The sequence below is a fragment of the Lathamus discolor genome, chromosome 5 (genome assembly GCF_037157495.1).
Source record: "Lathamus discolor isolate bLatDis1 chromosome 5, bLatDis1.hap1, whole genome shotgun sequence".
NCBI lineage: Eukaryota > Metazoa > Chordata > Aves > Psittaciformes > Psittacidae > Lathamus > Lathamus discolor.
Genome location: NC_088888.1, coordinates 9,887,147 through 9,902,867, shown reverse-complemented (window position 1 = coordinate 9,902,867; position 15,721 = coordinate 9,887,147). Strand labels below are relative to the sequence as shown.

At 41.6% G+C, this 15,721-nt stretch overlaps 1 protein-coding gene across 2 annotated transcripts in view; it reads left to right on the top strand.

Moving 5' to 3' along the window:
• The window catches only part of MSH2 (mutS homolog 2), a 50,013-nt gene extending 42,995 nt beyond the window's left edge, over window positions 1–7,018 (top strand). For both annotated transcript variants that reach the window (XM_065679695.1, XM_065679694.1), the window contains exons 13-16: window positions 90–294; window positions 685–932; window positions 4,856–5,028; window positions 6,606–7,018. In XM_065679695.1, the coding sequence (XP_065535767.1) occupies window positions 90–294; window positions 685–932; window positions 4,856–5,028; window positions 6,606–6,776 (797 nt within the window). In that variant the 3' untranslated portion in view covers window positions 6,777–7,018. The remainder of the gene's footprint in view (window positions 1–89; window positions 295–684; window positions 933–4,855; window positions 5,029–6,605) is intronic.
• The last annotated feature ends 8,703 nt before the right edge of the window (window positions 7,019–15,721 follow it).

Sequence of the window (15,721 nt, the reverse complement as noted above, 5' to 3'; positions counted from 1 at the left end):
TTAATTTGAGCTTGTTTTCCTTTTTAAAGAGCTGCTGAATTGTAAAAGATGATGTTGCTTAAATTCATTTTGCAAAATTCCTTATTTAGGCCCGAACATGGGGGGGAAATCAACCTACATTCGACAGACAGGGGTGATTGTCCTCATGACCCAGATTGGGTGTTTTGTACCATGCGATGCTGCGGAAGTAACCATCGTGGATTGTATCCTGGCTCGGGTGGGAGCTGGAGACAGCCAGCTGAAAGGCGTGTCTACTTTTATGGCTGAAATGTTAGAAACTGCTTCAATCCTCAGGTAAGACCTGTGCTTACATGATTTTATTGGTGGGGGTTAATGGGGAAGGGAGGTACTCTAAGAAAGATGCATTTAATCTTTCCTTTTATTTGGGATCTGTAGTGGAGAATCTCAAGTAATTTATAGCAGGCTCATAAGTTCTTGAAGTAGCCTTCTGTTTATTTCAGTGGTCATATAGAGCTGCTACCAGGAGGCCAAAGTCTAAATGGGGCAAAGAAACTAGTTTGGAAAGACCTGTGAGACACTATATGCTTCATTCCTATGTTGTTATGTAAATACAAAAGCTCTTTAGCATCATTTGTGCTATGCCTCTGCAACATAACTTGTGGTATTCCAATATCCAGAGTTCATGCTGTTCTCAAACGTTATAAAATGCTCTTGTGCTTCTAGGACGGCATCTGAAAACTCCCTGATAATCATCGATGAGCTGGGAAGAGGAACTTCTACCTACGATGGCTTTGGCTTAGCATGGGCTATTTCAGAATACATCGCTAGCAAAATCTGTGCTTTCTGTATGTTTGCTACACATTTTCATGAACTGACAGCTCTTGCTGACCAAGTGCCAACAGTAAATAACCTACATGTTACTGCTCTGACCAGTGACAACACGCTGACGATGCTTTATCGTGTCAAGGAAGGTAAGACTGTAAATGGTGAGCAGGGTAACTTAATTTCACCCTAAGAGAGGAAGGTATCTTAATGTAAAAGAGAATTTTCATATTTCACTTCAGGCTTAGGGTTTACAATAGACATATTCTTCTCTGTCCATAGACAATGTGTATGGCAGGAGCTTTGTCCATGTGTTGAACACAGCTGGTGATGTCGTTGATTTCTAGGTTATTTCTGCCACTCAAGTTGATGCTTTTGAGGTTGCTCCCTTTTTGTTTCTTAAAGAGCAGAGAGAAATGCTCCAAAAGGTTATTTTCTGTTTTCCAAAATCAGTCATTTGAACCTGCTGACAGAGTAAAGGCTTATGTTCCTTAAATTGGTCTTTTAAAAGAAATTGGTCCAACTTTTATGTGCTGACAGTTTTTAATAATGTCTATTGCATTGTAATAAGGTTTGGTCATTGAAGAAAGATGTTGCCCAATTTATGCAGTAATTGAATATAGGCAAAATTACTTTTTTTTTTTTTTTTTTTAGCAAATGGCATAATAATAAAACAGCAAGTAGCCTGTTTTGTTAGTGTAAGATAGGTCGGGTGTATTTAAAATCCTCTAGTGGAGCCAGTTATTCCTTTTGGTAATAAATTAGATAAATTTTTAATTAAGCATAAACCCCTCTGTTAGCTGCAGTTAGTGCTTCTTCCTGCTTCTCTATATCCCCAGTCTTTTGTTCTTTCTCCCTTCAGCGGGAGCCTGTATTTGTGCTTTATTTAGCAGGGCTGTGTAACTGTGGCTTACAAGGTGTGGTCATTTATGGCATTCTACTTTGTGAACTCTATTTTGTTGTTGCCATAAGGCCATTTTGTTCAGGTTGCCAATCTCTAGTCTAAGATTTTGATTTAAAATGTGGGCAGAATACAATAACACTGTGTTTTCACTTTGGAATATCTTTTTAATTTCCTTTTCTGAGCTCCACAAGGAAGGAATGAGTTAGGTGACACTTAAAGTGATAGAACATAATTGCTATAGAACACTGGCTGTACTGGATCTGATCAGCAACTTATCTTGTGGAGTGGTTTTGTCTCAAATAAGGAATATTTGAGGAATTAGGCTACTGTCTTTACTAAAACAGTTACTAAATATAATCCATCCTTATTAAGGCTAAGATGTTAAACTTTGTCTTGTATCTCAAGTCATGGAAACTGATGTTTTCTTAGTTTCAGGTTTAATCTTACAGGTATTCATTCCTCCTTTTAAAAGCTGTTTTGTCATGTTGACACAATACCAAATACTTTCTTTCACTTGGCAAGTTCATCCTAATAGCTCAGCATTTCATGATCAGTGCATATTCTGTGTGTGTTATCCTGGAACTCTCTCCAGTATTTCCTGATTTCTTTAGCCAATTTGGGACTTGTCAGTTCATTTCTTCTGGCATATATTGTTCTGAAATGAATGTCATATGCTGTCCAGTTATTAAATTTTACTATTATGCTTTTAAAGATAATTTTTATTATCTTCACAGGCTATCACCGTACTATTAAGTGTCTTTAGATAATGAGTTTTTATTATATCATGATCTGAGCCTCATTCAAGTGGTACCGTGCTAGTTTTACTCCCATGACGTTACTAATTGACTGTTTCTTACTCATTTCTTCTGGTTTAAAATCTATGAAATTATTTCATTTGTTGCCCTTTGATTACTTGTATAACCACTTGTAATTGTGTATTCCCATATGACTATAGTCTTACAGTGAGGTTTTGGGTACTTTTATGTAAAGCTAGGAGGCTGCCCTGGACAAGCAGAGTCAAAGCATGACTTGGAAGCGCTGCTTTCCTTTGTCTTTACTGAGAGTCTGCTTAAAGCTGGTTAGAATGTCTCCAGCTGCCACAGTCTTGTTTCTTTTAATTCTTGTGTCCTTGACTTTTCTTTCTTAGAAATGGCCTTTGTTCTCCTTTTGTTCATGCATTTATTCTAGGCAATGCCTAGGCTTCGCTTCTGAATATTAGTCCAAAGTTCTGTGGCCCTGGTACCCAGCTTGTTCCAGCGGAAGGCAGAGTCTGTGGTTCTTTTGTAGGTTGCTCTTTCCCATTTTCTCCAGCGCATATTGAATTCCTTCCACCAAGTGAAGGTTCAGAGCCCTGAGTGCCTTGCTGAAATCAATGTTTTAAATATGACTTAGTGTGGCCTGGGAACTGAAGACAAGTGTAGTCATAAATTGCTGCAAACATACATTGAAACTGAGTGTTTTCAGTGCAGTGAGAGATGCAGTACAGTATCTTCAAACAAGCCACCTTCATTTAAGTTCCTTATTTTGAGTGCTTAGGTTGGGCATGGAAGTAATATAACCTAATTCTAAACTCTCTGCTTTCTAAATCCTTTGGAGTAGCAAACCTTACAATTAAACCCCCCGATAGTTGGGTGAATTCTTTCTTTAACACCCCCCATGTCCTACTCTTTTTTATATATATATATTCAACCAGTATTAACTGATCCATTCTGGTCCTATTAAAAACTCTGTAAGCCTTGTTTAATATTTTTCTTCAATCAATTTTGCTATTTTCAGTCATGCACATTTTTTCTTTCTGCATGCAATGTCTTTCAACTCTATTTTCTTGGAAGTGCTGTTGAGCATATAGGCTTGTATCTACCTACTTAAACCTCTGCCAAATAGATAGATACAACATTAAGAAATCTTCATCTTAAATTCCGTCATCTCATATTTGATGTCGTTCACTCAGGTCTTTGCATGTAGTGTTGTGCCCATTCCCTTTTGGGTTATGTGGTTCAGGCAAGGATGTATGGACAGCTCAGATACAGCTGGCTTTTTGAAACAAGTGTTTCACATAACTTGAAATGTCATGCATGTTATACAAGGAACTCTTATATTTTCATCCCTGTCTTAATCTTTAAGAGTGTTGTAGGACAACTGGAAGAGGAGACACAGAAAGTACTGTTCTCTATGCCTCTGCTCAGGATTCTTTGAGCAGACATCTGAGGTTGTGTCTGGGGAGGTGTGTGTTTTTAATATAAAATCAATATGAGGTTCAATTTCTGCTTAAAAATGTTGATTTCCTTTAAGGAATCCTGAGAGATTGCAAGGTTAATGAAACAGAAAAAGTCTAAATGCAAAATTTTCCTTCACCTATTCTTTAGTTACTCAATATTTAATAGATGATTAGTTAAGAATAATTTTATATATGTTATTTGTACCTGCTTGCTGGAGACCAGAATTAAAAGGATGTGGTAATATTTCTGGGTGGCCAATCAGAATTATGGTAATGAAGATGAATGGAGTTGGGAGATTGTATTGGAGGGCTTTTGATACTGAAGTGAAAATTTTTATGTAACTATGTATAATTCGTATAATTCGAGCAGTTATGAGAACTTTTCTTCCTCAACCAAATATTATAAAGTGTATTAATTGAAGTAAGTGTGAAGTTAAAGTTGAAAGGTTTTGATATAATTAAAGATGACTCCTGGAGACTGAAGAATTAGGTGGTACTGATGCAAAGGAGGATGAGTGATTGAGAATGCAGCATTTTACATGTGTGAATGTACATATAAAAATACTCAAATATAGAAAAATGTGAGAAATGTAGTTCACAATTTTTAATATACTATATTCTACAGGCTGTGCTGAAGTACTTTAATAAAAAGCATTATTCAGTTTCATTCAAGTACTAGAGGGAAATTCTTTCTGCCTGAAGAGTTTTCCCTTTCTTCTTGAATCACTTTTGGAGCTCTGCAATTACTGTTCGAAGAGAGCTTAATTAAATAACACCGTATTCTTTAGACTGTGTAGTCCAAAATTAAATCAGAAACTGTTGGGAGAACCAAACCATGTCATGCATTTAATTCTTCAGAACAGAGAACTATTGCAAGTTTGGTCATATAATCTGTGTAGCCATATTATCTCGTGTGAATTCTTTACTGTTGTTTTTTAATCTGCATCCAGGTGTTTGTGACCAGAGTTTTGGAATACACGTAGCAGAGTTGGCGGCTTTCCCAAAACATGTGATAGAAAGCGCAAGAGAGAAAGCATTGGAACTGGAGGAGTTTCAAAACATTGGCAAGTCCAGGGAATCTGAAGGAGAACCACCAGCCAAGAAATTTTGCAAAGAAAGAGAGGTTTGCTATCAGGAATGCTTTTTAAATTTGTTTAGCTGGAGTAGCCCAAGCAAAATAGTTTATTCTCTTCTCCCTTCACTTTCTCTTAAAAGCATCTTCATTAGCAGGTAGTGTAAAAGAAGACAGTAGCCTTCAGAAAGCCTTTTCATTATAGCCTGTGTTGTCATCTTGCTGGCTTAAGAGTCCTTACAGCCTCCTAGAAAATGCATGTGCTGCTTTATGACTTGCATTGTTTAGTGCCAGTAGTCAGGTCCTCCTTACTGCAGGCATATAAATCTGGTTAAAGATCTTAGTTCTGTGTCCCAGCAGTTGGCCTGAAACTTCAGCCTTATAACTCATTTATCTCCACCATCGGTGGTAGTCTTAGTAATGCTCCAGTATATGGAAGCCTTGAAGTGTTAGCCCATATCCAAAGCACTTTCTGCATTTAAAAAGCCTTTGCTTTAGACAGAGGCTGTTACCTGTTACTTGATTTTCAGTTTCAGAGGTCTACTGCATTTGTTCCTGGTTCAGTAAGTGGATCTGATGTTGTGGATGAATCTGATTTGTCCTACTTTTTAGTGCCAGGATGTTCCCCATCCAAATACCTCAGTTGCTCCACTATTACCCTTCATTTGCTAGATTGCTAGGTGTCATGGTATAGTATTTTTTAGATTAGTGGATCTGGCTGTGTGGTCATAAATAGGTGTAAATTAAATTAATGTGGCAAACACTTCTGACAAATACAGCATTGTGGGTTTTTTCTTGGGTATATCAGTGACACATAACATTTCATAAACTCTCTAGGCAATTGAATGGCATAGCTTTAGATGTTTCTGGCTTTGCTAGCATCATGTTTAGAGGGAAAAGTGTGCTATCACATTTCCAAGTCCTTTGGAGATTTCTGCACTGAAGGCATACTGCATTAGTTTTAAATGATAAAACTTTGTCTTGGTGGTCTAAAATGCAAAATGCAGAGGATGGGGCAACAAAATTCTGTATTCTGAGCAAATTGTTTCTAATACAGGGATCCTGAATAGTGTTCATTGAAATGTTTGCTCTTCCTGTTCAATTCAGATTGTTTAGAAGCTCCACTTTGCCTGTTTGTGTAAAAGCATATGCATGAAGCTTAATTATCATCTGTTCTCCTTGGTGACGGCCACTCTCCAGTTGCTTGGTTACAATTTGTTCTTGCATTTTGCATATTGAAACATTGGTTTTGATCTACAGTTCCTCCAAAAAGTAACTAGTTTGTGGAATATGGCTCTATTATTGCTAGCAAACCTCACCTAGTGCAGTTGCACACCAGAGTTAAATGTGAAATACACATAGGAGGTATCACTATTCAATACTGTATTTCTACAGATCAACTGATGCTTTTTGCTCATGGATTGAAAGGGGAATAAACTCCTGATAACCAGTATAACTGGATTGTTCTAGTGTTGAGAACATGATTGGATGTGCAAAAATAATCATGGTTTTTGCCTACAAAAAAGTTTCTGGTGATGCATAAACTTGGTCTGTTTAGAGAATTTGGAAAAATCATGCTTGCAATGTGAACATCCCGTTTTCTTTTACTTCTCTTTCTTCCATTTCAGGAAGGCGAAAAGATAATTCAGGATTTTCTTTGTGAAGTGAAAGCATTGCCCCTGACAGATATGTCAGAAGAAGACATCAAAATCAAGCTGAAACAGCTGAGAAATGATGTGTTGGCAAAGAACAACAGTTTTGTGAATGAAATCATTTCCCGAACAAAAGTTACATCATGAAAGGTGTGAGAACAGGATACAGCTCTTGAAGCATATTTTACGTTGCAAGAACTCTCATTTTCTTGTCTTGTAGCTTTTATACTTTGATACTTGTACTGATTTATGTAGGCTTTTTTTTTCCCTTGGTTTGTACTTATTTTGTTAAAAATCCTGAGCACATCCTGTGCCAGATTCCTGCTTTAGTTTGGATCACTGTGCCCTTTAGAAGTTTTCAATAAAATGCTTTTTCAGTATTGAGAGAATTACTGAGTGTGCAAACAAAATGCATAATGCTTTATCAGGAAAGTGTGCTAGAAAGTATAGCCATTGAGATGGCACATAACTAACACAGCCTGGAAAAGGAACAGTGCATACTCAAAATCTGTGTCCTCTACCAGGGTTCTTTTTTGTATGATGGCATTCATTAAGTAAAGTTTTATTAACGCTATGTTAGTGCTCCATTAGAAAAAAAAACAATGTGATTTGTCATAAGTTTTTTGTATGTGCACTTGCATGAAGCTTGGGGAGAGGAGGGATTTTTTTGTTTGCTCTGTGGATGGCAGTGCTCTAGTCAAATACACTACGGACCTGCTCTTCATGCCTGAGTGGTGACAACTCTTGCATATTTTGGTGAATTTGTAATATAACAAAGGTTGGGGTGAATTTAGTTTAACTGGAGCTTCTGAGTTGGTTATGATGTAAGAGGTTTATCTGTGAAGAAGGAACAGATCCCTATGGCAGGGGGTTGGAACTAGATGGTCTTTTAAGGTCTCTTTAAACTATTCTGTGATTTTTATCCAATGGGCTTCTCACACTGAGACAATTTGAAAGCATGCAGATACGAGTTTATATTCTCCTTGAAATTTTGCATTTTAAATTGTAGCTCACAAATGCTTTACCTATATTTAAAACTCTTAGTGTTGAAAGATTAATGAGAAAAGGTGTTTATTGCATGAGATTTTAGGAATAAAATCAAGCTGAAGATGCTATGCAAACTCTTGCTGTGTTCAGAGATTGCATCAGTGGGTGTGTGCTGGGGACAGCAGTGCTGCTGTTAAAGCTTTGCTATAGGGATTGTATGGGGGATAAATGTGTTGCAGTGGTCTGCATTTAAACATTTCAGCTATAGTCATATAAGAGGTCTGGTGTCCAACTTGCTGTTGGGTAACATTGGTTTGTCATTGCACTAGAACTTGGACATACTAGATCTACTTCTTGAGAGAAGAAAAAGGCTTATTTGAGGGGTTTGGGTTCTGCATAACACTTTTCTGGTCATTTAAATTAGAATGCATTCTGCTTGTAAAGACAAAAATAGACTTGAATTTACAAACAGCACAGTTGATGCGTGCATTCAGTAGCTGTGTCTGGAAAAGTGTGTGAATGGAAAAATCTGTTACATAAAGTAATGAAAAATGTAGCTGGTTTTGCAAATTCAGTTGATTCAAACAAGCTATCAGAATTACGCGTAAAATAGACAATGAGAATCAATTTAGAGCATCAGATCCTGCAGTGACACGCAATTTGTATTGGATCAAAGTGCTTTAACTGTTGCTGGAAAAAGGCAGTTCTTGTAAGGGACTGCAGTGGCTGATACTTAGAACTGCTTCCTACATGTGCTGAGATATCTGTGGTTTGATCAGAGATGCCCCTTGCCTGATTTCCTGTTCCTAACCATGGGAACAGCCATAAAACTGTCAGTGGTTTTCTCTTCCAGGAGCTTCTCTGTTTTCCCCTAGACACTATGTGAGCTTCCAGTGTCTACAACACTCTTAGCCAAGTTATGCCTCACTGAGCTGCCTCCTGCAAGAGGGACCATGACTTTGCTTTGAACCTGGTTGCCAGTTTCATTCAGTGGCTTAGTTTTTAATCTTTGTGTCCACTATTTCTTCTCTGGATGCAGTGCGTCAGTACAGCATGTCTGCAGTATGCTACTTTTGTTTTTTTGTGTTGCAGTTGGATGCTGATAGGGCTGCTCCTGTGTAACCAGATTTGCCCATCTGAGAGTGAAAGCACTACTCCTGTGCATTGCTTGGGAGAGATGCAGCTGGTACCCTGACTGGACCAGCTCTGGGCAGCACTTTTTCCTCTATGCTTCAAAAAGGGTGTTACACACCTGCAGCAGAAAGGATTACATTTTTCTCATGCTTTTCAGCACTCATAAGAAAGAAAGAAAGGTAAAAGTTGATAGGATTTTAAACCTTATTTTCTCAAATATTTTCTACACTACACTTTCCCCCCCCCACTGCAGCTGCTGGATATAAGCAAGAGAGGATCAGGCAGAGTTTAGTCTCCATATGTCAGTGCTGCTCGCAAACTGGGTTACAGGTAGTATGATTTCATGTGAGCAGGAGGATGGCTATTTTTGCTAGTTCCAATTTAGCTTTTCCCTCAAAAAAGTACTTATGTGATGGGAGCAGTTCCAGAACTTGTCTGGATATTACAGAGCTGTACCAATTGGATGCAAAGGTTGTCAAAGCTTCAGAACAAAGTAATTCACTGTTTGAGGAGTGGTGAGGCCACTTACTGTCAGCCTTGAATGGAGATGCAAGTTTTTCTTTGTTCATTGACTTAAGAAGGCTTGGCACTGAATGCTTACTGGAGGGGTGGTGGTTTTAGTCTGTGCTGTTACTGTTCCTCTAGAAGGCGCTTTGTGAAGAAAACTCTTAGATGGGGTGAAAGAGCAGACATGATCAAACAGTGAAGGAATTATCCTCCTTTGATCACTTCTGCTCCACTGGAGCTGAGGTAGTTTTGGAATCAGAAATGGCAGGAACATGACATAAAACAACCCCTTGCCTACTGGTAGATGCACTGAAACTGCCTGGAGGAGACTTTAAAGCCTCAGAGAACTGGATACTTGCTCACAACCATGTTACTGGCCTGGGCTTTGTTGCACATAATGACTTTGCACCAGCTCTCAGTGGATGTAGCTGTTCTGGGTTGATAACCACTCTGTAAGTGACTGGAAGTGCTTATGGTCTTAATTTTTCCACATTTAGGGAAGCCTGTGGGGAGAGCTCGTTGCTCTACTGGAGGGGATGCTGCTTCTGCAGCTCAGCTGAGGTCTGGGACTGTGTGAGCAGTTTGATCTGTTTTGGTGCAAGATAAGGATGATAGTTTAAACTGGTTTTCATTGCATTTAATGAGTTTTCATATATAAAACCAGTATGTAGGCTGAGAGATTTCTATGGCTAAAAAACATGTGACATTTGGCCTTATTATCCTGCAGTGTGACAGATTTGCTTGAAAAAACAAGGGAGAGTAGTTGGCTGCTCTGCATCCAAAGCAGCAGGAGGTCATGCATTGAATGTTTTGCATCTTTCTGACCTGGGAACAAGGAAAACAAGTGGCCAGAGGAGCCTGAAACCTTGAAAAACAGTGGGAGAGGTGCTGCCATCTCTGTGAGATGGCTGCAACCCTTGCAGGTAGAACTTGTCTCTTGATGCTGTCTGTTTGCTGAAAAAAAGCCTTGTTTGCAGTTGTATCTCCAATGTTCTTATTCCTTTCCTGTCCTAGCAGCCCCGTCCAATCTGGCCTTGAACACTGCCAGGGATGGGGCAGCCACAGCTTCTCTGGGCACCCTGTGCCAGTGCCTCAGCACCCTCAAAGGGAAGAATTTCTTCCTAATGTCTAATCTAAATCTGCCCTCTGCCAGGTTAAAGCCATTCCCCCTTGTCCTGTCCCTACAGGGCCTTGTCAAAAGCCCCTCTCCAGATTTCTTGCTTTTCTCTCTGTATCCCTACATGTGCTGCTTTGTCAGTCAAGTTGGGAGGGAGCAACCTCTGCTGTTGAAGAACAAAGTGACAGTTTCTCATCATTCTCAGTGGCCACTGGGACTTGTCCTCCTGCCATGGACCAGCAGCAGTGGCTGTAGCTGAAGGAAACAATACCATAAAGCAGATGGCCGACTGTGTTTGCTCCAGCAGCTGGAGTGAGTAGTGCTTTTCTGGAGGTGAGAAAATGTATTTTCTTGTTCACTATTGTGGAAAAAGGTGCCTTGGCACCCAGGTCAAGCTGCTGGATGCTCATGGCAGTTTCCGTAGGGATGTAGTTTGTCCTTGTAGGGATGGCTGGAAAGCTGAAAATAGCAGTGCTAAACAATATGAGCCAAGGGAAAAGCTGGGAGTAAATAGCCTGTGCTTATGAAAACATTTTCCCTGCTGATCCATGTGGTCCTGCTGCATACTGCAAAGCCATAGAATCACAGAATAGCTTGGGTTGGAAGGGACCTTCAAAGCTCATCTAGTCCAACCCCCTGCATTGAGCAGGGACACCTTCAACCAGATCAGGTTGCTCAGAACCACATCCAGCCTGGCCTTGAAGGTCTCCAGGGATGGTGCATCCACCACCTCTCTGGGCCACATGTGCTCGCACAGCAGGCGGCTTTAACTTGCTCTTTATTTTTCCAGCGAGGAGAAAACTGTTCCTATGCAGGTTGCTGTGGGCTCTGGCACAGGCCTGGCTGCCACAGCAGACCTTTAGCTGGTGCAGGGAGGTCTGTAGCAGGTCACACTGGCAGTCTGGTCCCATCTCCAACCAGCTGCTGGACCATGCAGTGGGAGAGGCAGGAACCTGGGCAGCACTCCTAAAGAGTGAGCTTGCCTGAAGTTGCTGGTTTGCACCCTGAGGGACATGGGTTATTTCATATAGATTTTGAAATAATACCTTGTTTTCTTCTGTCCTGCATCTTGTGCAAAGAACTGGTATAAAACTTCAGGAAAACATCCACCACTATGGGCTTTAGACCAGAGATTGTTGGTCTTTTCAGCATGCCTGCTGGTTCCCCTTGTGTGGCTGTTCCCAACACCACTTTGATGCCCCTGGCAGTCCATGGTCCAAGCTTGTAAACCTCTCTGCATCCCCTCAACCTCATCAAGAGCTGCCTGGGATCTGCTGTTCCTCCACAGGTGCAGCTGGGCTGATTCTGTAGGGAGCTAGAGCTGAGTCCATCAAACCTGGCCTTGGGCTGTACCTCCTCCCCAGGGCTCGTGGTTTCAACAACAAAGGATCAAAAATGTAGCTGCCATCACAGCTTGATCCCAAGTCATGCAAGGAATGACAAGGTGTGTCACCACAGTGCAAGCCTTGCAGATATGAGGTGATCATTGGAAATGCTCTTTAGAAGCAATCATCTTCCCCCTGGATATTTTTGTTAACTCTTTCTCATGCCTTTCTGCCATAGGGTTTTGCTGACTTGAATGTCCCTTCCTTGGATTTCAGGGTCACAACATAATGGCAAGTAGTTTCCTTATGCTTTGATGTGCTAACGAGGAAGGTAAAAGTGAAAATCAAACTTCATATCAATGTCCAACACCAAAATTAACAGTAAGGTTATTCTGATGCTGATTTTAGTGCAGGTGCTCTGGCTATACAAAGTTTTTATTGCTGTGGCCTGGGAAGACAGCATCAGTTTCACTTTCTATACCCTCTGGTTGCTTCTCTTTTCACCTTGGGCAGTAACAGGTTTTTCATGTTCCTGCTCTCTTTCTGTTTGCAGTTGGTCATCTCTCATATCTTCATTCTGCTGTGGCATTTATCATTCAGTCGAGGGACACTGGGATGCAGTGTAACAATTCACTCATGCATTAAGAGCAATCAGTGACACTGAAAGAAAAAAGCCTGCTTGCTCTGTGCCTGTGTGCTGTTTTAAAGGATGTGTTTTAAAGTGCATAAGGCTAGTGATGGAGGTGTGGGAAAACAGGGATGTGCACATGAGCTCTGCGAGATGCTCATTTCTATGGATGTATGTCCACACTGAAACTCAAGCAGCCCCTGGGGTTTAAAACCAATACCAAATCAGCTTCTTAACCTGTGAGCTGTGTGTGAACCTGCTGAAGGTTCCATTTTCATACAGGTCCCAGCAGCTTTACCATGAAGGATGCTGCTCGTCTCCTTGCACACATCAGCAAGTGTGAGAGATGGTTTGGGATGGAGGTTGCAGTACTATCTCATTACTTCCAACCAAGGAACCAAAGCACGAAGTTCCACCTCCATCCATGCAGTAAGCATGGGAGATGTCAATGCAGTTATTTAATCTTATGTTGGTTGCTGTGACAGCACCCTGAGCACTGGGAAACCAACCAACCAGAACAAATTGCAGAGCAGGCCTTGGCTGTCAGCAGCTGTGCCCTTCTCCAGTCTGGCAGAAAAGCCCAAGCCTGCAAAGTGACTGCAGTGACTGGGAGTAGTAGCTGGGGTAGCTCCAGTGGTGCTGGCTGTGTGACATTGCCTCCTTTGGTTCAAGTCACTGTAGGATGCCTGATCCCCAGCACGGGTTGTCCTTTCTCTGCAAGGGCTCTTGAAGATGCAGTTTCAGCACTCCTATGGCCACACATGTGTTGTTCTAGTGATTACCTGTAGTCAGCGAGAACAAAAATACCTGTCTGAGGTTTCTCCCAAAAATGAAGAGCACTTAGAATCATAGAATAGTTTGTGTTGGAAGGGACCTTCAAAGCTCATCTAGTCCAAGCCCCTGCAATGAGCAAGGACATCTTCAACTAGATCAGGTTGCTCAGAACCACATCCAGCCTGGTCTTGGGATGGGGTATCCACCACCTCTCTGGGCCACCTCTGCCAGTATTCTACCACCCTCACTGCAAACAACTTGTTCTCTATTAAGCAGGTGGTGGACCGCCAGTGCTATAAAGCATTGCATGGGTGGGTAGCTTGCTTAAGATGCTCTGTTCTGAGGGGGAAGTTTGGCCTCCCCAAAACATGGGTGATGCTGAAGGCACTGGATAGTTGGTGCTCTGCAGCCTCCCTGGGACCCAGCTTGGACCTGTCTGCCCCAGTACAGTGAACCCAACTCACACTTAACAAAGCAGCAGCTAGAGCAGAGCTAAACAGGCTGTAGCAGACCTGAGTCTTATTCCTAATAATCTGAAATACATTTTCACCTATTTTAGCTATTTAATATCTTTTTCTTCTTTCCCCCAGGAAGGAAATCAATTTGCAAAAGGGAAATCTTGCAGCAGCCCCTTTTTCTGTGCTGTAGGGGCTGCATTTCGAGCACAATATTGTAGTACAACACTGGCTATGAGGAAACCGCAGTGCTGTTTGTCTTGCTGCTGTAGAGGGACATAGGATTAGCTCTGTGTAATCTGTCATGTAAGAGATGTGCTCATCTGGTGTGAATCGGGGGAACTGCATGAAGTAAATCTTGGGGTTTTTTTTCCCCCAAGATTAGACTGGCTGCTGCTTTCACCCATGGATCCATGCTAATGCTGTTGTGCTCTTAGTAGTTCTCAGTGGTTTAATCTCTCTCTCCCTTACATGTAGATAAAAGTATAATTCTCTTACAGGAAAGCTTTGGGGGCTCATGAACATCTTGCCAGTTACTACTGCGAAGTGCAGTTTTACTGACTTTAAGGGATTCCAGCCATGCCTCCATCAGTGACTAGATGCTCATTTATTCTGTGCACATAAGAGAAAATAAAACCATTCAGGAGTTCCCGGTGCCTCCCATGCATCCTGAGGGATGCACTTCTTAGGATCGATCTTTTCCTGTTTCCTTATCAAAGGAAATCAGGTAATGCATCAGGCTGCTTGAAGATGTTTTATGTGAACAAGAGATTCTTTAGGGAGCACAGGAACCTGACATTTGCATCTAATGCCTGAAAACTTGCTCTTTGACCCTTCCAGGCGGACAAGTTGGCATGTGAGGGGTGTCTGATGCGAACCCCAGAGCTCAGTACCTACCCCAGGAGCTGCAGGCACTGCACCCAGGCAGTGTTTGCTCCATCACAGGGATGGAGCAAACACACCCGCCCAGTAAACCAAGGGGAACCAGGAGCAACTGCTGCAGCTGCTGCTTTAAGGGATCTTGCTTTTATTCTTTTAAATTCAAACTTGAAGGCAGTGTGTAGTGGTGTCCTTAGAGTTAGCCTGCTATCAGCTTGACACAGAGCTATCTTCAACCCAACAGAGATTGGGGCAGGTCTTTTGGTTCAGGTGTGATGGGGGGCTATAGATACAGGAGAACACAATGTCTGCGTAAGAGGGCTCTGGAGCTTCAACCTGATCCCAGAATATGTGCAAACAAAGCAGGGTGCTCTGAGAGGGTGGTGTGGAAGTAGCTTAATTTCAGCCCTCAGAGTCATCATCCCACTGTGTTGAACTGCTGTGAACACACAGGAGTTACTTCTAGCTCCTGGGTGTCATTTGGAGGGCCTTTAATGGGAACTGTTGTTTGCTCTTGCCTTGTTCTTGCTCAGTCCGTTAGACAAGACATTTATGGCTAATTGAGAAGAAGGAAGAAGGAAAGCAGTTACCAGATGGTGGTTGGACTAGATGATCTTTAAAGGTCCCTTCCAACCCAAACCATTCTGTGAGATGAAGATATGATCCCTGTTTCCAAATGCATGGCTGCCGATCAGGTCCTAGAGTGATGAGCACTGCAAAAATAGAGAGAAATAATGCTAAAAATAGCTTTTGTCCTCTGCGTGGGAGAGCTGAGCTCTAGCACAGCTGTTAATCTGTGTGACTTTGGGATGGCCAACAGGGAAAGCTGGGGCTCACTGTGCTGAGACAGTGTAAATAGAGATCTGCTGCTCAAGGCTTTGGCTGCAGAGTGAAACACGTTTGTTAGCACAGGAGGTGGCTGCTAATCTGTTTTAAAAGTTGTACAAATTATCTGCTGGTCTTCAGTGCTTGTGTTTCTACTTGTTTAGTTTGTTGGCTCTATCTGTGGTTCATTACCCATCACTTCTCCCAAAAGACAGTGATATCCCATTTTGATCTGCATAAGTATGATCTTTATCCAAATGGGGAAATTTAGTCTGGAAAATGGATTGTAACACATCTGGTCTGTAAGGGAACAAGCAACTATTTGTGCATTTGACAGGGGCCTAAAAGAGACCTCCATAACCATCAGTGAGGTGGTTTTGAGAAACCTTCCCATGGCTGTAGGGGTCACGTGCCTTGTCTGCCTGTGAGCTGGTACTTGTTAGCTTGGGTTGCTGAAGCAA